Here is a 26164-nt window from a genome sequence, read left to right on the forward strand (position 1 = left end):
AGTCTGGTAATCACCTGCATATTGCAGTCACTAATGTCATTACCTAGCCTCATAGATCATGCCAAATGTTTACCATCCATCATCGCATAAGTTTATCTATTTGTCCCACCACCTTAACAGCTTAGTTAATAATTATCTGTTGTAGGAACTATGGAGACAGTACATGGTTCCTTCAGTACCTCAGTATCATTGACCACAGCAAGAATAAAGCTGCAGGGACAGTGAATTACTGAGTCCTAAAAATGGGGAAAGTGCCTGGTTTAATTGGTAAGTAAGAAAACTGATCAAAACTATCTACCTAAACTTTCAATGATATAAGATAGAGTTAATGCAGTGAAATGTTGAGATATATTTGCTATAAACAAAAGATATTTAATACTAAGGAGTCGAACTGTGATTTACTTGCTTTACTGTGTTAAGTATTATATGCCTGCCCTTTATCAACATTCAATAACATTTTTTAATTGGAAAATGAAACTGTTGATTCTACACGCCATGGATCATGATGGCTTAGAATTTCAACTGCACTCGAAAGCAGATGCACAGGGGTGGGGCATGCTTGACACGTGCCCTATGAGGAGCAACATATTATGCAATATTCATGCTATCTACTTAGACATTTGTAATTAAAACAGAGAATGAAGCAGAACAAAATGAGGCCATAATGTCTTAGTAGATAGACTGAATGGCCTCATTTTGTCTGCTTCATTCTCTGTTTTAATTACAAATGTCTATCTACTAAGACATTTGTAATTATATCATTATGTCATGAAAGTGAGCAGCCACCACTGCTCACTCCTTTCATTGACTGCAGGCCTATCAGGGAGGCCGATGTTGGGCATCTATGAGGCCACTTAAAGACATCCAGTATCTCTTAAAGTGGAGATGTACACTGGCTGCCTTGAAGAAATGATTGAAGGAGTAGTTAAGTGGTTCCCAAGATGCTTCACTGGCGGCCCTTGTGCCGTTTGCTTCTGATAAGCTTTTCAACAGCCTCAAAAGTAATGAGGCTCTGATTTTCCTCTGTGAGGCCACCTTCTCTCACCTCCCTGGGAGAGTGACACAGCAGGGGACCCATGAACCATCCCCAAGATTATAGCTGCATCCAAAAATAGAGGGCTCATTCCCCTTTTATGTTCCTTAATTGGAAGCAAACATTCGAGGCCGCCACCACAGCTGCAAGAAACCCACCATAGGATGATCTCATGGCGGCTGGGATATGTTGCGAAACTGACCTAATATACTGTGTTCCAGATTTCCACGCTCCAGCACATCACCACCCCACCCCTCCCCATATCCCCCCCTCCCCTTCCCAAAACAACAGCTGGTAACATTTTCTCTGCTCAGAATTGCATAACCTGCACCTTCTTAAATACAACACTGTCGGAACTCACAAGACACTCCCACCCCTACCCCTCACTTTCCTCATTCGCACACTCACCACTATTGCTACCTTAACAGAAAGGCAAAATACTGCAGATGCTGGAATCTGAAACAAAAACAGAAAATGCTGGAAAATCTCAGCAGGTCTGATAATATCTGCGGAGTGAGCATAGAACCAACATTTCGAGTCAGGATGTCAGAGCAAAGGGTAATTAGAGATTTTCGACACATGGTGACTCATTCACTATGTACACAGGATGTGGGGCGGCATGATGAGATGTCACATGCGCCAGTTCATCAAGGGGCAAGGTCAAATATTAGTTTTGCTGCAGAGGACAGAGATTCAAACCGGGAACCATTCTACCAACAAAGGCCAATGGATCTATATATATATAAATATATATATATATACCTGGAAGTGTGAGGCACACAGGGCAGCATGTTAGCGAGCTTGCACACACTGGTGTAGAGCATGGAGGAAATCAGCTCCAAAACTTGGCTTGGAACCCGGAAACCATTCAGCCCAACAAAATCCAATCCATCAAAATCACAATGGAACACACCATTTAGAACCTCATGATAGCTCTAATCAGCCTTCTTGCAAACTACTGCCTTGGAAGTTTATAGAGTTGCTACAAGCAGGGGAAACTATTGGTTGCTATTTATTAGAAGATAACTGCCCTCGTTATCCAGTGCATGTAAATTAACTGTAAATTTATCACCAGTCCATGAGATGGCACTTTTTGTGGTCAATCAAGCAGTACAACTATACAATGAATCTTAGATAAATTGAGAGTGTATTCTACACTAGAGAATGAATTGCCACTTTAAATAAACTTGTTTTTCAATTTTTTTTCTAGTGTTGTTCATCTTGTTGTCCCAGCTACAATTGGGTAAGTCACAGTATCGATGTCAACTAATTTTTGAGTAAAGATGTAAGATGAGTAACTTTGTTACTATTCATTATTTTCTTTTTTTTAGGCACTGCTTACAAACTGATTTGTTATTTCACAAACTGGGCCCAGCACAGACCAGGAATAGGCAAGTTTATGCCAGAGAACATCCCCCCTTGTCTGTGTACCCATCTAATCTATGCATTTGCTATCATTAATAATGCCCACAGGATTGCGATTAAGGAAACGAATGACGAAGCTCTTTATGCAACATTTAATGGCCTGAAAAGAAAGTGAGTAGATATGTATTTCTCACCAATTCATCCGTGTGCTGTAGGTTTTCCCTTTGGCTCACATGCATTATACGCAAAAGCTATCTTACCCCACCACCCTGCTGCAACCTTCTCTCCATGTGAAAGTTCTGGCCACTCCTGGGCAGCCATGCTCGGTGTGGAGAGGCACCCCTTAAGCCATAAGCCTCTGGCGACAGGAAAGGAAAACTAGCAATGGAAACAGATGAAAGTCTGCCTTGTGCACCACTCGGTGCAGAAAGAGAAACAAGAACAACAAAAGGAACTGACCATAGTCATGTTTTATGGTATAGTTTACAAATACTGCAGACCCTCAGTACATTACCTAATTGCCCAATCTTCAAGCCTCATTCCATACAGTTAGTTACTAATTGATTGTTAAATGGGTTGCCGATTCCAATTCTAAACCTTTTCCCTCAGAATGACCATGTACATACATTATCCAGCAGGAGTTATTAGGAGATGCATTTTGGTTCAATCGCATCCCTCTATTCTTGCTCTAAAGAAGATGAGGTCAATTGAACCGTTCCAAATGCTGTTCCAACTAAGGTCAGGTGTTGCTGCACAAAACTGGAATTACAACTGACACCTCCTATTGCCTTTGACTTTAATTGACTTTGATTAAATATTTCTTAATGAAATTCACTGTTAGCCCTAAATGTAACTTAAGGTGACATCTCACAAAATAATGGCAAACTGTCCAAAGGCTACAAGGGTGGAGGTGTTGTTCAATATGGTTTTGCATAATAAAGAAGATTGAGTAAATATGAACAAACACCTTTGGGGTCTCCACGTGAAAATGATTTAAGACCAGAAAGGAAAAATGTCCATACAAAATTTAAAACATCTAGCTTGGATTTGAGCAGAGTTTAGAAAGATCAGGAGCAAGTTGCTCATGTTCCTTTCTGCACTATTTTAACTCAATAGAAAAATTGTTTGGATGTTCTTGGTGCCTGACTGCAATTGTAACTAGAGAAATTGGAAATCACACATGACTGCAATAATACATATTCATGTAGCACAGGCGGCATGGTGGCATAGTGGTTAGCACTGCCGCCTCATAGCACCAGGGACCCAGGTTTGATTCCAGCCTCGGGTCACTGTCTATGTGGAGGTTGCATGTTCTCCCTGTGTCGGCGTGGGTTTCCTCCCAATGCTCTGGTTTCCTCCCACAGTCCAAAGATTTGCAGGATAGATGGATTGGCCAAGCTAAATTGCCCCTTATTGTCCCAAGATGTGTAGCTTAGATGGATTAGCCATGGTAAATGTGAAGGGTTACGGGATGGGTGGGGGTGGGGGCCTGGGTAGGACACTCTGTCAGAGAGTCGGTGCAAATTTGATGGGCCAGATGGTCTCCTTCTGCACTGTAGGGATTCTGTGAATTAATGCAGTAAAACAGACCAAGGCGTTTCATAGTGGCATTATTCAAGACACTGAACCATGTAAGGAGATACTGGGGCAGATGACAAAGAACAAAGAACAGTACAGCACAGGAAACAGGCCCTTCGGCACTCCAAGCCTGTGACCAAATAGTTGGTCACAGAGGTAGATCTTAAAAAGCATCTGAGAGAAGAGAGGGATGGAGAGGTTTAGGAAGGGAATTCCAAAGCTTATGGGTTTTGCAGCTGAAGGCACGCTCAATAATTGTGGAGCAATTAAAATTGGAGATGTTCAAGAGGCCAGACTCAAAGCGTTTCATCCTGTTTCAGAGGGTTTCAACCCCACTGAACTTATTTCTTCCTATCTTGACTCTATTTTTCTTTCCCCATGCCCAGTCTCTTCACACCTACATTCTTGATTCTTCTGTCACCCTACATCTTTTCAACAATTCCCATTTTCCTGGCCCTAACCACTTCCACTTGGACGTCAATCCCTCTACACCTCCATCACTCCACTGGAACGGTCTGATGGCTCCACACTTCTTTCCAAACAGTTTCCATCCACCATTTTCTCCCTCTGCCTGGCTGAACATGTTCTCTCATTGAACAATTTCTTCTTTACCTTGTTTCACTTCCTCCAATTAAAAAAGTGTTATAATGGGTAGCTGCATGTGTCCCAGTTCTCCCTGGCTTTTTGTGGAACACTCCTTGTTCCAGTCCTACTCAGGCCTCCTCCCACAACTCTTTATTCTAGTACAATGATGGCTGTATCAAAGCAAATTACTGCGGAAGCTGGAATCTGAAACCAAAAGAGAAAATGCTGTAAAATCTCAGCAGGTCTGGCAGCATCTGTAAGGAGAGAAAAGAGCTGATGTTTCGAGATCAGATGATCCTTTGTTGAGGGTCATCTGGACTTGAAACGTCAGCTCTTTTCTCTCCTTACAGATGGCTGCATCAATGCTGCTTCCTGCTCTGGGCCAGAACTGGAAAAATTAATCAACTTTGCTTCCAGTTTCCACTTTCTCTCATCATCACATAGTCTAACTCTGACACTTCCCTTCCCTATCTTAGCTTCTCTATTGCTGGGGATAGACTGTTTACTAATATTAATTATTAGTTCGCCAACTCCCACAGCCATCTCAACTACACTCCCTCACACCCTGCTTCCTGTAAGGACTTTGTTCCATTCTCCCAGTTTCTCTGTTTCCATCACATCTATTCTGATTATTCCACCTTCTACCACTGTGCTTCCATCAAGTCTTCCTTTATCCTTTTCCTTCAATCAAGGGCTGCATCACATTTCTACCAGCCTCCATATTCAAAGGATCACCTTCTGCCATGATGCCACCACAAAACACCCTGTCAGCATTTCGAAGGGACCACTCCCTCCATGACACACTGGTCCACTCCTCTATTCTCCCAACACCTCATCCTATTCCTGTGGCACCTTCCTATGCAATTGCAAGAGGTGTAACTGTCCCTCTACCCCCTCCCACCTCAGCATCCAAGGCCTCAAACAATCCTTCCAAGTGAAGCAGCTGTTCACTTGTATCTCTCTCAATTTAACCTCGTGAATTTGCTGCTCACAATGTAGTATCCCCGACATTGGAGAAACAAAATGCAGACTGGGAGAGGACTTAGTGGAACACCTCCGCTCAGTCTGCAAGCAACGATGCCGAGCTTCGGGTCACTTGCCATTTGATTTGATTTGATTTATTATTGTCACATGTATTGGGATACAGTGAAAAATATTGTTTCTCATGCACTGTACACACAAAGCATACCATTCATAGAGAAGGAAAGGAGAGAGTGCAGAATGTAGTGTTACAGTCATAGCTGGGGTGTAGAGAAAAATCAGCTTAATTTAAGGTAAATCCGATTGGTACGCGTCCTCAGACTTTTGTATCTTTTTCCCGATGGAAGAAGATGGAAGAGAATATGTCTGGGGTGCTTGGAGTCCGTGATTATGCAGGCTGCCTTTCCAAGGCAGCAGGAAGTGTAGACAGAGTCAATGGATGGGAGGCTGGTTTGCTTGGTGGACTGGGCTTCGTTCACAACCCTTTGTAACTTCTTGCGGTCTTCTTGCTCTCATGCTCCTATTCCTGTTCTCGGCCTGCTACAATGTTCTAGTGAAGCCCAATGTTGGATGTTGGACAACAGTGTGGCAACAAATAGACAGTGGAAGAATCAAAAGAGGTGGTGGCAAGTACAAGCAGGAAGGGTTTGCTCTTCTGAAAAGGAGGCAATGACAGCAATTTCATATCATAGAATACCTACATTACAGAAGGAGGCCATTTGGCTCATCAAGCCTGCATTGACAACAATCCCACCCAGGCCCTGTCCCCGTAACCCCATGTATTTAGGGGCAATTTAGCATGGCCAGCCAATCTAACCCACACATCTTTGGATGGTGGGAGGAAACCGGAGCATCCGGAGGAAACCCACGCAGGCATGAGGAGAGCATGCAAACTCTACACAGACAGTGACCTGAGGCCAGGATTGAACCCAGGTCCCTAGTGTGGTGAGACTGCAATGCTACCCACTGTGCCACCTTGCCATGGTGAGAGTGGATGGTATTTGGGGAAAGAGAACCATAAATAAAACAAACAAAAATGCTGGTAATATTCAGACAACATTTGTGAAGAGATAAACAGAGTTAACATTTCACTGGTTTCTCTCTCCATAGATGCTGCCTGATCTGTTGCATACTTTTAGCATTTTCCATTTTGATATCAGATTTTCAGCATCTGCAGCAATTTTATTTGAACTGTTAACAATATTAGCTAACATGGGAGCCAGGTAGGGAAGTTGGATGGTCAGCAGTTTAGCGTAAATATAGAATGAAATGATAAGAAGATGGGTCTATTGGATGAGGTGAGGTTGGAGAGGGCATGAGGAGAGATAGGAGAGAAATTAGACAAAGATCCAAGTTCAGGACTAGGGCAGGGTGGGGGGAGGGTATCTTTAGAGGAAGTCTGGCCTTGTGGGTAAGAAGGCATGGTTGCAGCAGAGATTGATTGTATGGTCTCAACATTAGTGATGAAGAGGTCCATGAGCTTCTCGCACATGTTGCTGGAGGTGAGGGCTAATGAGATTGGGAGGTGGTTTAAGAAGATGGTTCACGGTAGAGAAAATAAGTTGGGACTTTTATATTTGGACTCCAGGATGACCCTGGGCCAGTGACCAATTTTGGCAGACAATACATTATACTGCTGCTCAGTATCTGCTATTGCTGCTGTGAAGTGTCTGGATAGATGTCACCACATCAAACGCACTCCAAAAGCATTATTGCAATTGTACATTTGATCATTTGGAAATTACAGAGATATAACATGAGGAAATACAGAACTAGAGCAGCCATGCCAACCAATTTAGCAATGTGCGCGCAGCATGTAAAACAAGATCTCAAACTTGTCAAAATAAATGATTAGAACACTGTCGTTTAAACATTCATCAAGTACCAGGAACTAGCTGAAAGACTTAAGGATCTAAATGGAAGGGAGTTTTTTGTCTTAAAAGAAGTGGAAACATTATGTGACTTTTCTGATGCCAGGACAATAGAAACCTGACATAATACTAGAAGGGGTTGCATATTCATTTAGTTATATATTCTCAGAAAAAGGATCTTGAGACGCAAAGGAGTTACTCGACAACACCTCAATGCACGACCCATGTAGGCCTCAGGGACTGAATTCCAAAAATAGAACAGCACTATTATTTGCAGGCCTGGTGACAATTTGCACAGAGATAAATTTCCAAACTGGGACCAATTACTGCAATAAGTTTATAATATTATGACCAAGGGATCACACTATCCGTTTATCTGTTGACTGCATCAACAATGTCCCCATTAGAATAACCTTATTTTCATCGATTCACAGACTGCAGGCATTGCTGGCAAGACCAGCATGTATTCCCCAGTACTGAATGCTCCTGAGAAGGTAATGGTGAGCCACATTCTTGCAGAGATTGAGGTGTAAATTAGCAATACCCACATTGACTCGCTATTAGTGGTTTGATACAACTGAGTGGTTTGACAGGCCATTTCAGAAGAGAGTTAAGAGTCAACCACAATCCTGTGGCTCCGGATTTACATATTGGCCAGAATCTAGATTTTCTTTCCCAAGGGACATTAATGGTTTTTATAGCAATTCCATAATTTCTTCATCACAATTACTGATGTTAGCTTTTTAATTTACTTACTTAACTAAATTTAAATTCTGCAGCAGTCGGGTGAGATTTGAACTCATTAGTCCCGGCTTCTGAATTAATGGTCCAGTAACTTAACCCTTATGCTTCCATACCCCGAAAATTGGCAAAGGGAATTTATATGCACATGTATATGCATACCATAACTTTAAAGCCAATGTCATTCATAAGAACAAAACAAAAACTCTTGTAATACACCAATCAATCACAGAGGGTGTTGCAGACAAAGTGAAGGGGATGGGTCATTTTGACTTTGGATGATAATGTAAAATGTGTGCTATCAATTCAGCGCATTGACTTTATTGAAAATGGAAATCAGGAATGATGCAGAATGTGCAGGTGAATCAACATTACCATTTTATCACCCAGAGTCAACATTACTCCTGACCAAAGTCTTTAAATGGGTGAAGAGAGGCCGGGGAATATTTTGTCAAAAGCACAAAGGCATAATTTTGTCATTTTATATGGTATTTTAATTTTATATTATTGTTTTTACTCAAGTAGCAAAACTTACAGCAGAATGAGAGACAGAGAAATAAAGTTAGATGCAGCATAGGGAATTCTCCGAACTTCCAAATTGTATCGTTCGCAATTGAGAGGCTACAGTGTCATCTCTGGAAGAAGTCTGTACTACCAGCTTGCATAGGTAGTACCATTATAAATGTGGAAATAGGATTTTATATTATATATGATTCAAAAATGTGTGTAAAATACGACAACAAGGTGTATATATAACAAAGCAGTGCTTTTAAGAATTTTCATATATAAATATCGCTAAAGCTTTTTTATCAAAAGATTAAAGACCACGGTCCTTATAGAGTACTTTTCAGTGGAATACCACCTGCAAGTGCCCTTCCAAGCCACATATCATTCTGATTTGGAATTATATTGTCATTCCTTCACTTTCACTGGGTTAAAATCCTGAAACTCCCTCCTGAACAACACTGTGGGAGTACCCACACCACAGGGACTGCAGAGATTCAAGAAAGTGACTTAGCAAAACCTTCTCAAATGCAGTAAGGGAAGGGACTAGCCAGTGATGCTCACATCCTATAAGAGAATATATATTTTAAAAATTATACAACATTAGACATAAGGTATAAATCTTTAATGTGGCAATATACATATCATGCATTGCTGAAACCTACTAGTGTGGACAATGGGAAGAAAGTATTGTGCAAAAGTAGTTTAGAGAGACTGCTTCTTCTTAAAGGTGCTGAACTTCAACAATATAAGGAGGATAAGGTTTGACAGTTCACATGACTGCTGGTTATGCTTATGTAGATTTGAAGATGATCTTTATTGCTCTTTATTCTCACAACTTGTCAAAGCACCAATCCATTTTTTGATTCCCGTCGTCAAAAGTAATACAAACATACAAATTAGGAGCAGGAGTAGACCAAATGGTCTAGTTTGTATGTTTGTGTATCATTCACCCATTTGAACTTGATGAAGTCTTTTACTTTTGATGAGGTAAAAGACAAAGGAAAAGGCTCTTTCTGTTACTGGAGTAAAGTGACTGCTTAAGAATAAAGGGAGACCAAAGTGAAATGACTTAAACCCTATAGTTACTCATGAAACATCTTTCATTCACAAAGGTTAACTCTGTTTCCAAGATTGTGATGTCCAGCTTTGGTTCGTTATTGAAATGAGGCATTGATCATATTTTGTTTTTCCTATCAGGAATCCTCACTTGAAGACACTCCTGGCTATTGGAGGATTTAATCCACAAAGGTAATGTCTGGCACATATATAGACAGGTAATGGACCATGTGTAAATATGTAAGCTCGCCTCTGTGGACCAAGACATCACTTTATTATGACCAGGAGTATCAGCTATTAAAAGATAACATAGATTGTCAATTTTGTGTGCTGAGAATGGTCTGGTCACTGCTATCATGTAAGGTAATTATAGCCCTAATCTGTCACATTGGTTGTTCTAATTGGTCACCAATGCTGGAAAGCAAAGGGACAGAGGGGAATGAGTTTGAAGTTGTAGGGATTAATTGGAATCGCCACCACTGAACCTGCTGAAACTTCAGCAGATGTGTGACAAGGACTCTGTTTATGCACATACAAACAGCTTCTATCACATATTAAATTGGAGAGAGGAGTTCTGTGGAAATTCCCAGCATGAGGAACTGAATCACTTTGGTGAGACCTGCAGTATAGAATGCAGATTGTGAACATATAACTGAACAGGCTTTGACTGAAATATATATGCACAATTGATACGCAGCACCAAAATGCACTTCCTATCATTCTTCATCACACTAAATGTTCAGTAATTTTGTAAAGCATTAATTCATGGAAAATTTACATTTCATTTATATCCTCTGATGGATTTTATATACTTGGCAGTGTAATTCCAAGTAAGTTAAATACATTACCAGACATCATAATAACTTCTAAAATATTGCATCAGTATTAAATGTTCTTATTCTTCACACATCAACACATACTGCTGACAAACTGCAATAACAATAATTAATATACTGTGCCATAGACCAGTATATTCTTCAGGATGTGCTACCTTTACCAAGTAGCAATAGGCTGAAACTTTAAATTAAAGAAATGTAAGCACTTGCAGCACAGGTATCCTAGAAAAGTATTTTGTAGATGAGTTGAGTTTGGGTCGATAATGGTTGGTTTGATGTTCAACCTTCAAGAGTAAGTATTCGTGAATTGTAGCTATGACAGAGCCTAGTTCATTAGGAACTCAGGGGGGAAAAGGACATGGAATTGAAGTTTCAAATATAGATTAAATAAAAAATATTATTCTTCACTTTGGTTATTGTCACATAAAGGAAAAGTACCTCAGATGAAACCAGGCCTGGAACACATTTTTAGCTTCAGTGACGCCAATTACTCATGTATGCCATCTGAGTTTCTTACTCACTCAGTGATTTAATGGTGGTACTTCCTTGTGACTTGCACCACATATTCATATCTTTCCCCACTTCAATTTCTTTAAAGGCAGAAACACTTGAGTTGAGACTTATTAAGAATCATTAGCTGCTTTATTTCACACTGTCTAAACAAAAAACAAACAGAATTTTTGACAAGATTCTTATTTTTAATCAATACTTGTCCTTGCATAACACCACAGAATGATAAATATGCCATGCTCCATTGTATCAGCTTGGTTTTAATGTCCATGCAGTCTTTAGTCCCTCTGAGCCCGCCAGCTCCCAGTATCAAAATGCTGACTGTCTGCCCTTTTCACTTTTCTGTTTTATCTCTCAACTTCCACATTCAAAAAAGATTCAAAAACCTTACAATAGAATTATTAATTGTTTAAATCACGGAGAAAACAACTGTTAGCATATTAATGACCAACAAAGAAAGAATAATAAATGTATTTGTCACGATGGCTTCTAAATACATGAATGTACTTAATTACTTGGAATCACACTGCCAAGTGCATGAAATCCATCAGATAATATAAATGAAACGTAAATATAAGAACAAGAATTTGACAATCAGATTTTTGATTTACAACTCAATCCTTTTATTGTGTTTGAACAAGGCTGGAATTTTCCAGCCTTGCCCACTGCTGGGATCTTCCAATCCCACCGAAAGTCAATTGACCTTTGGCCGGTCCCCCCACATCCCCTGCAGTGGGTCCTGCCAGCGCAGGGCCCTAAAATCTTGGCCCAAGTCTTTGACACACCTCGCGCCTCTAAGCAATAAGCAAACAGAAATATAAATTTTCCCCTGGACATTCTTATTTTTAATCAATCTTCATCAATCTTTTCAATCCTAATTCTTGAAAATTGTGAGTGATATTTCTCCAAGATCTCTTGCCACATGTGCTAAGCCTTGCTGGTTGATTTGTCATGGCAAATATTATTGTGAAAGACACTCCCAGAAATGAAATTGTTCCTGACAAAGTCTTTATTATCTCGGCATTTAACTAATCATCCTCAATTCATCGTCATGTTCCCTTATTGCAAGATTGTCCCTGCACAATCATGTTTCATAATGAGACCACAAAGAGAAGTCGACAGGCCTGAATCACACAACCTGCACTTTCAGTAGAAGCTAAAACAGCATGGTCAGCTAAAGTTTACTCTAACATATTAAACCCTGAATTATTTTGGCAATGAACAACCTGTATTTCATTATTTCTAGCTGGATGCCAAACAATGAATTGACATCTTAACCAAGAAGCCCAAGGACAGAAGGAAAAAAAGCAGTAAAAGGGAAAATTCGAATACTGGTCTGAACTGGTGTTGTATACCATAAGACCATAAGATATAAGAGCAGAATTAGGCCACTTGGCCCATCGAGTGTGCTCTACCATTCATCATGGCTGATATTTTTCTCATCCCCATTCTCCTGCCTTTTCCCCATAATCTCTGTCCACCCTACAATGGAACACCAGTAAAATGGGAAAATAAGAATACTGGTCTGAACTGGTCTTGTATACTTTAAAATGGAACACCAGTAAATGGAGAAATAAGAAAACTGGTTCAAACTATTTTTTTCCTTCTGGGTGGGCCTTGGTGCACATGGACATTACTTGAATATGCTGGCTGAACCTCCAGAGGTGGCCCCTGAAGTGTTGTGGGGGGGGGGAGAGCTCTTCTTTCTCAGAATGAAAAGTAACTCATTCTTTTAGCAGTGGCCATTTACTTGGCTCTTCATGCTCAGAAGACATGAGTGGCGGAATAGGTCCAATAATTGATCTATTCAAGGTAACCCAATTTGCCCGCGGGGTCCTAGAGCAGGCTTTTAGTCAATCATTTCTGTCTGACAAGGGACCTGATGGCTGTTTTAGCTGGCAGTAACCGATGCCTGAAAATGGATCAGACCCAAAATCAATTTGACATCCATCAGATGCAAGATATTGGCCCGCAAAATTGGTTCACAATCTATTTATTCTACACCTGTAAAATGTGCACTACTGGGTGCAATTTTTATCACACTTATATTTTGTTTAAACCAGCTTAACACTGTTTATTGGTACATTTTCAAATAAAATCATGTCAACTATCAGTAATTGGATGGTATCCAGTACAATACGCAATAGATCATTGAAAGAATTTTCAATATTTCCCAATGCAATTTTGATTTAGGGTTGATGTTATAATAGATACTAATAAAAGTTGTTTTAAAAAAGGCTGGAACCTGGCAAAACAATCTGAAGTTTTTTCATTTGTTCTGTCCACCCTCTCAGATTCAGCAGCACGGTTGCTACGAAGGCAAATCGCGCAACTTTCATCAAATCTGCAATTATATTCATTAGGAAGCATGGCTTTGATGGTTTAGACATAGTCTGGGACCAGCTACGTTCAAAGGGAAATTCACTTCATGACAAGAAAAGATACACAGCTTGGCTTATGGTGAGTAAAAGAGATTTCATTCTTTTTTTGCCCTTTATTGTCTTGAGGCACCAACTCTTGCTGAGTTTCATAGCTGGTCATCACCTTCCAAATCAACCAGATTCAACTCCAACCTTGGATGACTGTCTATGTGTAGGTTGCACCTTCTCCCCATGTCAGTGTGAGTTTCCTCTGGGTGCTCCTGTTTCCTCCCAGCTCCGAAGATGTGCAGGTTAGGTGGATTGGCCATGTTAATTTGTCCCTTAGAGTCCAACCGTATGTAGGTTGGGGGATTAGTCATAGAGTCATAGATGTTTGCAGCATGGAAACTGGTCCTTCAGCCCAACTTGGCCATGCCGCCCCTTTCTTTAACCATAGAACATAGAACATAGAATAGTACAGCACAGAACGGGCCCTTCGGCCCACTGTACCGAGCTTTATCTGAAACCAAGATCAAGCTATCCCACTCCCTATCATCCTGGTGTGCTCCATGTGCCTATCCAATAACCGCTTAAATGTTTCTAAAGTGTCTGACTCCACTATCACTGCAGGCAGTCCATTCCACACCCCAACCACTCTCTGCGTAAAGAACCTACCTCTGATATCCATCCTGTATCTCCCACCACGAACCCTATAGTTATGCCCCCTTGTAATAGCTCCATCCACCCGAGGAAATAGTCTTTGAACGTTCACTCTATCTATCCCCTTCATCATTTTATACACCTCTATTAAGTCTCCCCTCAGCCTCCTCCGCTCCAGAGAGAACAGCCCTAGCTCCCTCAACCTTTCCTCATATGACCTACCCTCCAAACCAGGCAGCATCCTGGTAAATCTCCTCTGCACTCTTTCCAGCGCTTCCACATCCTTCTTATAGTGAGGTGACCAGAACTGCACACAATATTCCAAATGTGGTCTCACCAAGGTCCTGTACAGTTGCAGCATAACCCCACGGCTCTTAAACTCCAACCCCCTGTTAATAAAAGCTAACACACTATAGGCCTTCTTCACAGCTCTATCCATTTGACGGGCAACCTTTAGAGATCTGTGGATATGGACCCCAAGATCTCTCTGTTCCTCCACAGTCTTCAGAACCCTACCTTTGACCCTGTAATCCACATTTAAATTTGTCCTACCAAAATGAATCACCTCACATTTATCAGGGTTAAACTCCATTTGCCATTTTTCAGCCCAGCTTTGCATCCTATCTATGTCTCTTTGCAGCCTACAACAGCCCTCCACCTCATCCACTACTCCACCAATCTTGGTGTCATCAGCAAATTTACTGATCCACCCTTCAGCCCCCTCCTCTAAGTCATTAATAAAAATCACAAAGAGCAGAGGACCAAGCACTGATCCCTGCGGCACACCGCTAGCAACCTGCCTCCAATCCGAAAATTTTCCATCGACCACCACCCTCTGTCTTCGGTCATACAGCCAGTTACCTATCCAATCGGCCAACTTTCCCTCTATCCCACACCTCCTCACTTTCATCATAAGCCGACCATGGGGGACCTTATCAAACGCCTTACTAAAATCCATGTATATGACATCAACTGCCCTACCTTCATCAACACACTTAGTTACCTCCTCAAAAAATTCTATCAAATTTGTGAGGCACGACTTGCCTCCAATCCGAAAATTTTCCATCGACCACCACCCTCTGTCTTCGGTCATACAGCCAGTTACCTATCCAATCGGCCAACTTTCCCTCTATCCCACACCTCCTCACTTTCATCATAAGCCGACCATGGGGGACCTTATCAAACGCCTTACTAAAATCCACGTATATGACATCAACTGCCCTACCTTCATCAACACACTTAGTTACCTCCTCAAAAAATTCTATCAAATTTGTGAGGCACGACTTGCCCTTCACGAATCCGTGCTGACTATCTCGGATTAATCCGCATCTTTCTAAATGGTCGTAAATCCCATCCCTAAGGACCCTTTCCATCAATTTACCAACCACCGAAGTAAGACTAACCGGTCTATAATTACCAGGGTCATTTCTATTCCCTTTCTTAAACAGAGGAACAACATTCGCCATTCTCCAGTCCTCTGGCACCATCCCCGTGGACAGCGAGGACCCAAAGATCAACGCCAAAGGCTCTGCAATCTCATCCCTTGCCTCCCACAGAATCCTAGGATACATTTCATCAGGCCCAGGGGACTTATCGACCTTCAGTTTATTCAAAACTGCCAAGACATCCTCCCTCCGAACATCTATTTCCTCCAGCCTATTAGCCTGTAACACCTTCTCTTCCTCAAAAACATGGCCCCTCTCCTTGGTGAACACTGAAGAAAAGTATTCATTCATCACCTCGCCTATCTCTACTGACTCCATACACAAGTTCCCACTACTGTCCTTGACCGGCCCTAACCTCACCTGGTCATTCTTTTATTCCTCACATAAGAGTAAAAAGCCTTGGGGTTTTCCTTGATCCGACCCGCCAAGGACTTCTCATGTCCCCTCCTAGCTCTCCTAAGCCCCTTTTTCAGCTCATTCCTTGCTAACTTGTAACCCTCAATCGAGCCATCTGAACCTTGTTTCCTCATCCCTACATAAGCTTCCCTCTTCCTTTTCACAAGACATTCCACCTCTTTTGTGAACCATGGTTCCCTCACTCGGCCATTTCCTCCCTGCCTGACAGGAACATACCTATCAAGGACATCCAGTATTTGTTCCTTGAAAAAGTTCCACTTCTCATTAGTTCCTTTCTCTGACAGTTTCTGTTCCCAACTTATGCCCCCTAATTCTTGCCTAATCGCATCATAATTACCCCTCCCCCAATTGTAAACCTTGCCCTGCCGTACGGCCCTATCCCTCTCCATTGCAATAACAAAAGACACCGAATTGTGGTCACTATCTCCAAATTGCTCTCCCACAACCAAATCTAACACTTGGCCCGGTTCATTTCCCAGTACCAAATCCAATGTGGCCTCACCTCTAGTCGGCCCATCCACATATTGTGTCAGGAAACCCTCCCACACACACTGCACAAAAACTGCCCCATCCAAACTATTTGACCTACAAAGGTTCCAATCAATATTTGGAAAGTTAAAGTCCCCCATGACAACTACCCTGTGACCCCCACACATATCCATAATCTGTTTAGCAATTTCTTCCTCCACATCTCTATTGCTATTTGGGGGCCTATAGTAAACTCCTAGCAACGTGACCGCTCCTTTCCTATTTCTAACTTCAGCCCATATTACCTCAGTGTGCAGATCCCCCACGAAGTGCCTTTCCGCAGCCGTTAAACTATCCTTGATTAACAATGCCACTCCTCCACCTCTTTTACCAGCTTCCCTACACTTAGTGAAACATCTATACCCCGGAACGTCCAACAACCATTCCTGTCCTTGTTCTACCCACGTCTCCGTAATGGCCACAACATCGTAGTCCCAAGTACCAATCCACGCCCCAAGTTCATCTACCTTGTTCCGGATGCTCCTTGCATTGAAGTAGACACACTTCAACCCACCTTCCTGTCTACCAGTACCCACCCTTGACCCTGATACCTTCCCCAATACCTCACCACCCTCACTGACTTCTGGACTACAACTCCCTTTCCCACTCCCCTGACAAATTAGTTTAAACCCCCCTGAAGAGCCGTAACAAATTTCCCTCCGAGGATATTGGTGCCCCTCTGGTTCAGGTGCACCCCGTCCTGTTTGTACAGGTCCCACCTTCCCCAGAACGTGTTCCAATTATCCACGTATCTGAAACCCTCCCTCCTACACCATCCCTGCAACCCCTAAGCTAGTCCCAATTGCCCGCATTTGGCCCATATCCCTCTATACCCATTTAACCCATGTCACTGTCTAAACACTTTTTAAAAGACAACATTGTACCCGCCTCTACTACTACCTCTGGCAGCTTGTTCCAGACACTCACCACCCTCTGTGTGAAAAAATTGCCCCTCTGGACCCTTTCGTAACTCTACCCTCTCACCTTAAACCTATGCCCTCTAGTTTTAGACTCCCTTACCTTTGGGAAAAGATATTGACTATCTAGCTGATGTATCCCCCTCATTATTTTATAGACCTCTATTAGATCACCCCTCAGCCTCCTACACTCCAGTTTAATCATATCCTTTCTATAATAGGGTGACCAGAACTGCACACAGTATTCTAAGTGTGGCCTTACCAGTGTCTTGTACAACTTCAACAAGACATCCCAACTCCTGTATTCAATGTTCTGAAACCAAGCATGCCGAATGCCTTCTTCACCACTGTGACCACCTGTGACTCCACTTTCAAGAATCTATGAACCTGTACCCCTAGATCTCTTTGTTCTATAACTCTCCTAAACGTCCTACCATTAACTGAGTAAGTCCTGTCCTGGTTCAATCTACCAAAATACATCACCTCGCATTTATCTAAACTAAACTCCATCTGCCATTCATCAGCCCACTGGCCCAATTGATCAAGATCCTGTTGCAATCCTAGATAACCTCCATCACAGTCCACTATGCCACCAACCTTGGTGTCATCTGTAAACTTACTAACCATGCCTACTAAATTCTCATCCAAATCATTAATATAAATGATAAATAACAGCGGACCCAGCATCATGCTGGGAACAAGCAGAGGCGGGTACAATTTTGTCTTTTAAAAAGCATTTAGATAGTTTCATGCGTATGATGGGTATAGAGGGATATGGGCCAAATGCGGGCAATTGGGACTAGCTTAGGGGTTTTAAAAAAAAAGGGCGGCATGGACAAGTTGGGCTGAAGAACCTGTTTCCATGCTATAAACCTCACCCTGGATCCCCAGAAATTTAACCTTATGCAACAGCATACCATGTGGTACCTTGTCAAAGACCTTGCTAAAGTCCATGTAGACAACATCAACAGCACTGCCCTCATCTACCTTCTAGGTTACCCCTTCAAAAATCTCAATGAAATTTGTGAGACTTTCCACTCACAAAGCCATGCTTTCTGTCCCTAATCAGTCCTTGTGTCTCTAAATCTGTAAATCCTGTCTCTCAAAATACCTTCTAACAACTTACCCACGACTGGTGTGAGGCTTTTCCCTGCAGCCCTTCTTAAACAAAGGTGCTGGTGATGCATTTTGGTAGATTGAACCAGGGCAGGACTTACTCAGTTAATGGTATGGAATTGGGGAGAGTTACAGAACAAAGAGATCTAAGGGTACATGTTCATAGCTCCTTGAAAGTGGAGTCACAGGTAGACAGAGTGGTGAAGAAGGCATTCAGCAAGCTTGGTTTCATCAGTCAGAACATTGAATCCAGGAGTTGGGACGTCTTGTTGAAGCTGTATAAGACATTGGTAAGGCCACACTTGGAATACTGTGTGCAATTCTGGTTACCCTATTATAGAAAGGATATTATTAAACTAGAAAGAGTGCAGAAAAGATTTACTAGGATGCTACCGGAACTTGACGGATTGAGTTATAAGGAGAGGCTGGATAAACTGGGACTTTTTTCTCTGGAGGGTAGGTGGCTGAGGGATAATCTTATAGAAGTCTGTAAAATAATGAGGGGCACAGATCAGCTAGATAGTCAATATCTTTTCCCAAAGGTAGGGGAATCTAAAACTAGAGGGCATAGGTTTAAGGTGAGAGGGGAAAGATTCAAAAGTGTCCAGAGGGGCAATGTTTTCACACAGAGTGTGGTGAGTGTCTGGAACAAGCAGAGGCGGGTACAATTTTGTTTTTTAAAAAGCATTTAGATAGTTACATGCGTATGATGGGTATAGAGGGATATGGGCCAAATGCGGGCAATTGGGACTAGCTTAGGGGTTTTAAAAAAAAAGGGTGGCATGGACAAGTTGGGCTGAAGAACCTGTTTCCATGCTGTAAACCTCTCTGACTCTATGACTCATGAATAAACTCAACAAATTTCTCTCCATCCAAGCCTCTAATACTATGGCTGTTCCAGTCAATGTTGGGAAAGTTAAAATCCCCTACTATTACCACCCTATTTTTCTTGGAGCGATCTGTAACCTCCTTACATATTTGCTCCCCACTGACTGTTTGGGGGCCTATAGTACAACCCTATCAAAGTGATTTCCCCTTTCTTATTTCTCAGTCCTACCCATATAGACTCAGTGGGCCAACCCTCGGATATATCCCCTCTCAGTACTGCCGTGATGTTTTCCCTAATCAAAAGTGCAACTCCCCCCTCCTCTCTTACCTCCTGTTCTATCTTTCCTATAGCATCTCTACCCTGGAACATTGAGCTGCCAGTCCTGTCCTTCCCTTAGCCATGTTTCAGTAATTGCTAGAATATCCCAGTCCCATGTACCCATCCATGCCCTGAGTTCATCTGTCTTGCCCATCAGGCCTTTTGCATTGAAATAAATGCAGTTTAATCCAGACTTCCCTTGCTCTCTGTCTTGTTTTTGCCTGAACTGTCAGGCAAAAGCAAGACAGCAAAAGTGGGGTAAATATGTGGGGTTACGGGCATAGGGCCTGGGTACAATGTTCTGTTGGAGAGTCAGTGCATATTTGATGGGCTGAATGGCCTCCTTCTGCACTGAAGGGATTCTACATTCTAAGTACAGAGAATATCACAGCACAGCAATATTCCATTCTCATCCAGTATCATAGTATACACAAACATATGTACATATACACATACATATTTTAGGTAGTGCTATTGCAAACTGATCAGGAATAGGAATCTTAACTGTTTTTTCTTCAGTTCTCGCCCCCAGGTAGCAGAAATCAATTTGAGTATCTATGCTGGCTTTGTACATTAAAATGAATTAACTCAGCATAGGTCTGGATTCGGAAAACTAACAGCAAGGTTTTTAATCTATTATAACCAGCAGGGGGTCCTAGTTTTCTGTTTTATAATGTGGATCAGGTATGCTGTGCTACATCATTGACAACATGTTTTGACAAGTTTAGAAAAAGTCTATTTCGCAGCTTGTATTTGTTGTCTTTCACCATTTCTCATGGAATGCCATTATCTGATGTGTCCACCATCTACTATTTAAATTAAGTTTTAGAATCTATACAATCCACAGAGTGCAGAAAGAGGCCATTTGGCCCATTGAGTCTGCACCGACTCTCCGAACGAGTATCATTTAATCTCAAGTGTTCTGAACTTCATCGAAAGGGATCACTTTATCCAAGTCACCAGTATAACATTTTGCATGACTTGAAAACACAACTGCATAATGACGTAATTGGCGATACCATGATTATCATCATTCAGACTCACACCAGATACTTTACCTGCACTTAACCAATAGTTATTTTTTATTCATTTGTGGGACCTGAGTGTCACTGTCTGGCCAACATTTATTGTCCATCACTAGTTGCCCTTGAGAAGGTGGTGGTGAGCTGCCTTCTTGAATCGCTGCAGTCCACTTGCTGTGAGTTGACCCACAATGCTGTTCGGGAGAGAATTCCAGGATTTTGGCCCAGCAACTATGAAGGAATGGTGTTACACTTCCAAGTCAGGACAGTGAGTGGCTTGGAGGGGAACTTGCAGGTGGTGGTGTTCCCATGTACCTGCTGCTCTTGTCCTTCTAGATGGAAGTGGTCATGGGTTTGGAAGGTGCTGTCTAAGTATCTTTGGTGAATTGCTGCAGTGCATCTTGTAGATTGTACACACTGCTGCTACTGAGCATCGGTGGTGGAAGGAGTGGATATTTGTAGATGTGGTGCCAATCAAGTGGGCTGCTTTGTCCTGGGTGGTGTCAAACTTCTTGAGTGTTGTTGGAGCTGCACCCATCCAAGCAAGTGGGGAGTATTGCATCACACTCCTGACTTGTGCCTAGATGGTGGATAAGTTTTTGGGGAGTCAGGAAGTGAGTTGCTCGCCACAGTATGCCTAGCCTCCTAACCTCTGACCTGCTCTTGTAGTCACTGTGTTTATGTGGCAACTCCTGTTGAGTTTCTGGTCAATGGGTGTTGACAGTGGGGAGATTCAGTGATGGCAACACCATTGAATGCCAAAGGGTGGTGATTAGAGTGTCTCTTAATGGTGATGGTCATTGCCTGGCATTTGTGTGGCGTGAATTATACTTGCCACTTGTCAGCCCAAGCCCGGCATTTGAACATGGACTGCCTCAGTATCTGAGGAGTTGTGAATAGTGCTGAACATTGTGCAATCATTGGCAAATATCCCTAGTTCTGACATTATGACAGAGGGAAGGTCATTGATGATGCAACTGAAGATGGTTGGGCCTAGGACACTACCCTAAGGGATTCCTGCAGAGATGTCCTGGAGCTGAGGTGACTAACTGTCTACAACCACAGCCATCTTCCTATGTGCCAGGTATGACTCCAGCAGCGGAGAGTTTACTCCCTTATACCCATTGATTCCAGTTTTGCTGGGCTCCTTAATGCCACAGTCAGTTGAATGCGGCTTTGATACCAAGGGCTGTCACTCTCAGCTCATCTCTGGAATTCAGCTCTTTTGTCCATGTCTGAACCAAGGCTGCAATGAGGTCAGGAGCTGAGTGACCTTGGCAAAATCCAAACTGGGCATGACTGAGCAGGTTATTGCTGAGCAGGTGCTGCTTGATAACCCCTTCCATCACTTCACTGATGATTGAGAGTAGACTGATTGGGCAGTAATACGCCGGGTTGGATTTGTCCTGCTTTTTGTGTACAGGACATAGCTGGGCAATTTTCTACATCGTCAAGTAGGTGCCAATGTTGTAGTTGTACTGGAAGAGCTTGGCAAGGGGAGCGGCAAGTTCTGGAGCACAAGTCTTCATTACTATTGCTGGAATGTTATCAGGGCCCATTGCCTTTGCAGCATCTAGTTTTTTGATATCAGGTGGAGTGAATCCACCTGATATCAAAATGTGAAAAATGTGAGGTAATGCATTTTGGAAGATCTAATACAGATAGGAAATATACAGTAAATGGCAGAACCCTTACGAGTATTGATAGGCAAAGGAATCTGGGTGTACAGCTACACAGGTCACTGAAAGTGGCAATGCAGGTGGAGAAGGTAGTCAAGAAGGCATACGGTATGCTTGCCTTCATCGGCCGGGGTATTGAGTTTAAAAATTGGCAGGTCATGTTGCAGCTTTATAGAACCTTAGTTAGGCCGCACTTAGAATATAGTGTTCAATTCTGGTCGCCACACTACCAGAAGGATGTGGAGGCTTTGGAGAGGGTACAGAAAAGATTTACCAGGATGTTGCCTGGCATGGAGGGCATTAGCTATGAGGAGAGGTTGGAGAAACTTGGTTTGTTCTCACTGGAGCAACAGAGGTTGAGGGGAGACCTGATAGAAGTCTACAAGATTATGAGAGGCATGGACAGAGTGGATAGCCAGAAGCTTTTTCCCAGGGTGGAAGAGTCAATTACTAGGGGGCATAGGTTTAAGGTGCGAGGGGCAAGGTTTAAAGGAAATGTACAAGGTAGATTTTTTACAAGCAAGTAGTGGGTGCCTGGAACCCGTTGCCGGGGGAGGTAGTGGAAGCGGATACGATAGTGACTTTTAAGGGGCGTCTTGACAAGTACATGAATAGGATGGGAATAGAGGGATATGGTCCCCAGAAGGGTAGGGGGTTTTAGTTAAGTTGGGCATCATGGTCAGTGCAAGCTTTGAGGGCCGAAGGGCCTGTTCCTGTGCTGTAATTTTCTGTGTTCTTTGTTCTTTGAATCGAATTGGCTGGAGACTGGCATTTGAGATGCTGGGGATCACTGGAGGAGACCGAGATGGCTCATCCACTCAGCACTTTTGCTGAAGATTGCTGTGAATGCTTCAGCCTTATCTGTTGCACAGTTCAGCACCTTTTGACCTGATGTGCAATTTAGAGTGTGGATAGTGCAACCGATGTGAATTGTAAACATGCTTTTGTCTCAGGATTTATATGCAAGAATCCCACTTCACATTTGAAGGATAAATAATATCAGTGATGCCAGATGTTTTGGTTCTGGAATGTATTACTAATCTGGTTTAGCCATCAGTAGTAGAGTCTTTTACAGTTGTGTAAATTACAGCTAGTAGTTCAAATCAGCTTAAATAGCATAATAATTTGAAACAGTTCATGGAATAGTTAAGAGTCAAGTCAGTCATTAGAGTTCCTTTGCAGAGTCTGGTCATCTTTTCTTAAAGCATGGATTCCCTTCCATAGCCAGATTTCTAGTGATTGTAATCATTTTGGGAATTAGATAGAAGCTTCTACCCCTGTGGTTAGCATCTTACCGCACATCCATTCAGAATGGTAACTAAAAAGAACATTAGAAATATCATTATCATCAGTAATTAGAAATTTATACCTCATGCACTCTGACATCTATTGTCCTTGCCATTAAGAAATCACTCCACAAGACTATGCCGTTTCCCCATACAACAAAGAGCTAGCCACAGTAACAGGTACAATAACAACCTATAAAAGTCAGGCTGCGAGTTGAACAATACTGACTAAACCAAGCTATTCTGAATAGATTGTGACATATGAAATGTGTGTATTTTCAGCAAATTGTTATGTCAGTATATCATTGATACTTTCATTGGCTTAACATGTTTTGACAAGTTCTGACTGTCTGTGTAGAGTTTGCATGTTCTCCCTGTGTCTGTGTGGGTTTCCTCAGGGTGCTCTGGTTTCCTCCCACACTCCAAAGATGTGCAGGTTAGGTGGATTGGCCATACTAAATTGCCCCTTAGTGCCCAAACATGTGTAGGCTCAGTAGATTAGCTATGGTAAATGCACAGGGTTACAGGAATAAGATGGGGAGTGGGCCCAGGTAAGAAGGTCTTTTGGAGAGCTGGTGTAGAGCCAGTGGCCTCCTTCTGCACTGTAGGGATCCTATGATTCTAAATTCAGAAAAAGTCTGTTTCACAGACTTTATTGAATGTGTTTCACCATTTCTAACACAATGCCGTAATTAGATGCGTCCGCTATCTACATTTCTATATTCAAAATTAACAAAGTGTTTATAGTACAGAACTGTAAGCTATTTTATTATCGTAGCCTGTTTTCACCATGAGAGAAGCATGCTACAATGCTATTTCATGTCAAAATGTGATCTTTCTTCCAGGAATTGAGACAAAACATAAAAAATGAATCAAAACGTACTGGAAAACCAAAACTATTACTTACAGCTGCTTTTCCTGCCAGTAAGGCTAAAATTGATGCTGGCTTTGAGGTGAAGAAAGTTGGTCAGTAAGTATTAACTGTTTCAAGACAAAACTTGGATTTTACAATTTTCCCAATCAGATGGCTTGAAAAAATATTGCTGGGCAGTGATCAACTCCATGATGCCATACTCAAGAGATCCCATTTCAGCCTCTCAATAGTTGAGATTAATCCAGGTTGGGCAAAGCTATTATTTCATTCGTAAATATGGGGGAAGAGATGGGGCCCACAGGCAGGACATGATCAAGGTTGTAAAGAGTAAGAGACAAACAAGTAAAGCAAGATGTAATAATTTTGTGATGACAAGCCAGAGTTTTATTAATGCACTAAATATACAAGTCAGATAAAAAGAAAAACTTGCATCTGTAAAGAACCTGTCATGACCTCAGGACATCCCAAAGGGTTTCACCGCCAATTAGATATTTTCAAATTGTAGCCACTATTGTAAGGTTGGAAAAGCTTCTGCAGAAGCTCTTGCCCGAGTTCAGCAGGGAACCGAGAAACATAGAAACATAGAAGATAAGAGCAGGAGGAGATCATTTGGCCCTTCGAGCCTGCTCCGCCATTTATTACGATCATGGTTGATCATCCAACTCAATAGCTTAATCCTGCTTTTTCCCCATAACCTTTGATCCCATTCGCCCCAAGTGCTATATCCAGCCACCTCTTGAATACATTCAATGTTTGGCATCAACTACTTCCTGTGGTAATGAATTCCACAGGCTCACCACTCTTTGGGTGAAGAAATGTCTCCTCACCTCTGTCCTAAATGGTCTACCCTGAATCCTCAGACTGTGATCTCCTGGTTCTGGACTCCCTACCATTGGGAATATCCCACCTGCATCTGTCTAGTCCTGTTAGAATTTTGTAAGTCTCTATGAGATTCCCCCCTCATTCATCTGAACTCCAGAGAAAACAATCCTAACCGAGTCAGTCTCTCCTCATACATCAGTGCCGCCATCCCCGGAATCAGCCTGGTAAATCTTCGTTGCACTCCCTTGAGAGCAAGAATATCCTTCCTCAGAAAAGGAGACCAAAACTGCACACAATACTCGAGGTGTGGCCTCACCAAGGCCCTGTATAATTGCAACAACACATCCCTGCTCCTGTACTCGAAACCTCTCGCAATGAAGGCCAACATGCCATTTGCCTTCTTTACCACCTGCATGCTTACCTTCAGTGACTGGTGCACAAGGACACCCAGGTCCCACTGCACACTCCCCTTTCCCAATTTACAGCCATTCAGGTAGTAATCTGCCGCCTTGTTTTTGTTTCCAAAGTGAATAACCTCACACTTATCCAAATTATACTGCATCTGCCATTGATTTGCCCACTTACCCAACCTGTCCAGATCATTCTGAAGGATCTCTGCATCCTCGTCACAGTCCACCCTCCCTACCAACTTGGTATCATCTGCAAAGTTTGAGATGTTACATTTTGTTCCCTCATCCAAATCAGTAATATATATTGTGAATAGCTGCGGTCCCAGCACCGATCCCTGTGGCATCCCACTAGTTACTGCCTGCCAATTTGAAAAGGACCCATTAATTCATACTCTTTGTTTCCTCTCTGCCAACCAGT

General features: G+C 42.3%; 1 protein-coding gene across 1 annotated transcript in view; it reads left to right on the plus strand.

Moving 5' to 3' along the window:
• The first annotated feature begins 242 nt into the window (after positions 1 to 242).
• LOC144511732 (acidic mammalian chitinase-like) overlaps positions 243 to 26164 on the plus strand; it is a 45991-nt gene continuing 20069 nt past the window's right edge. Inside the window, exons 1-6 of the mRNA XM_078241956.1 lie at positions 243 to 267; positions 2244 to 2276; positions 2365 to 2569; positions 9859 to 9909; positions 13358 to 13523; positions 24486 to 24610. Of these exons, the coding sequence (XP_078098082.1) occupies positions 243 to 267; positions 2244 to 2276; positions 2365 to 2569; positions 9859 to 9909; positions 13358 to 13523; positions 24486 to 24610 (605 nt within the window). The remainder of the gene's footprint in view (positions 268 to 2243; positions 2277 to 2364; positions 2570 to 9858; positions 9910 to 13357; positions 13524 to 24485; positions 24611 to 26164) is intronic.

This window comes from Mustelus asterias, chromosome 25, assembly GCF_964213995.1.
Source record: "Mustelus asterias chromosome 25, sMusAst1.hap1.1, whole genome shotgun sequence".
NCBI classification, from domain to species: domain Eukaryota; kingdom Metazoa; phylum Chordata; class Chondrichthyes; order Carcharhiniformes; family Triakidae; genus Mustelus; species Mustelus asterias.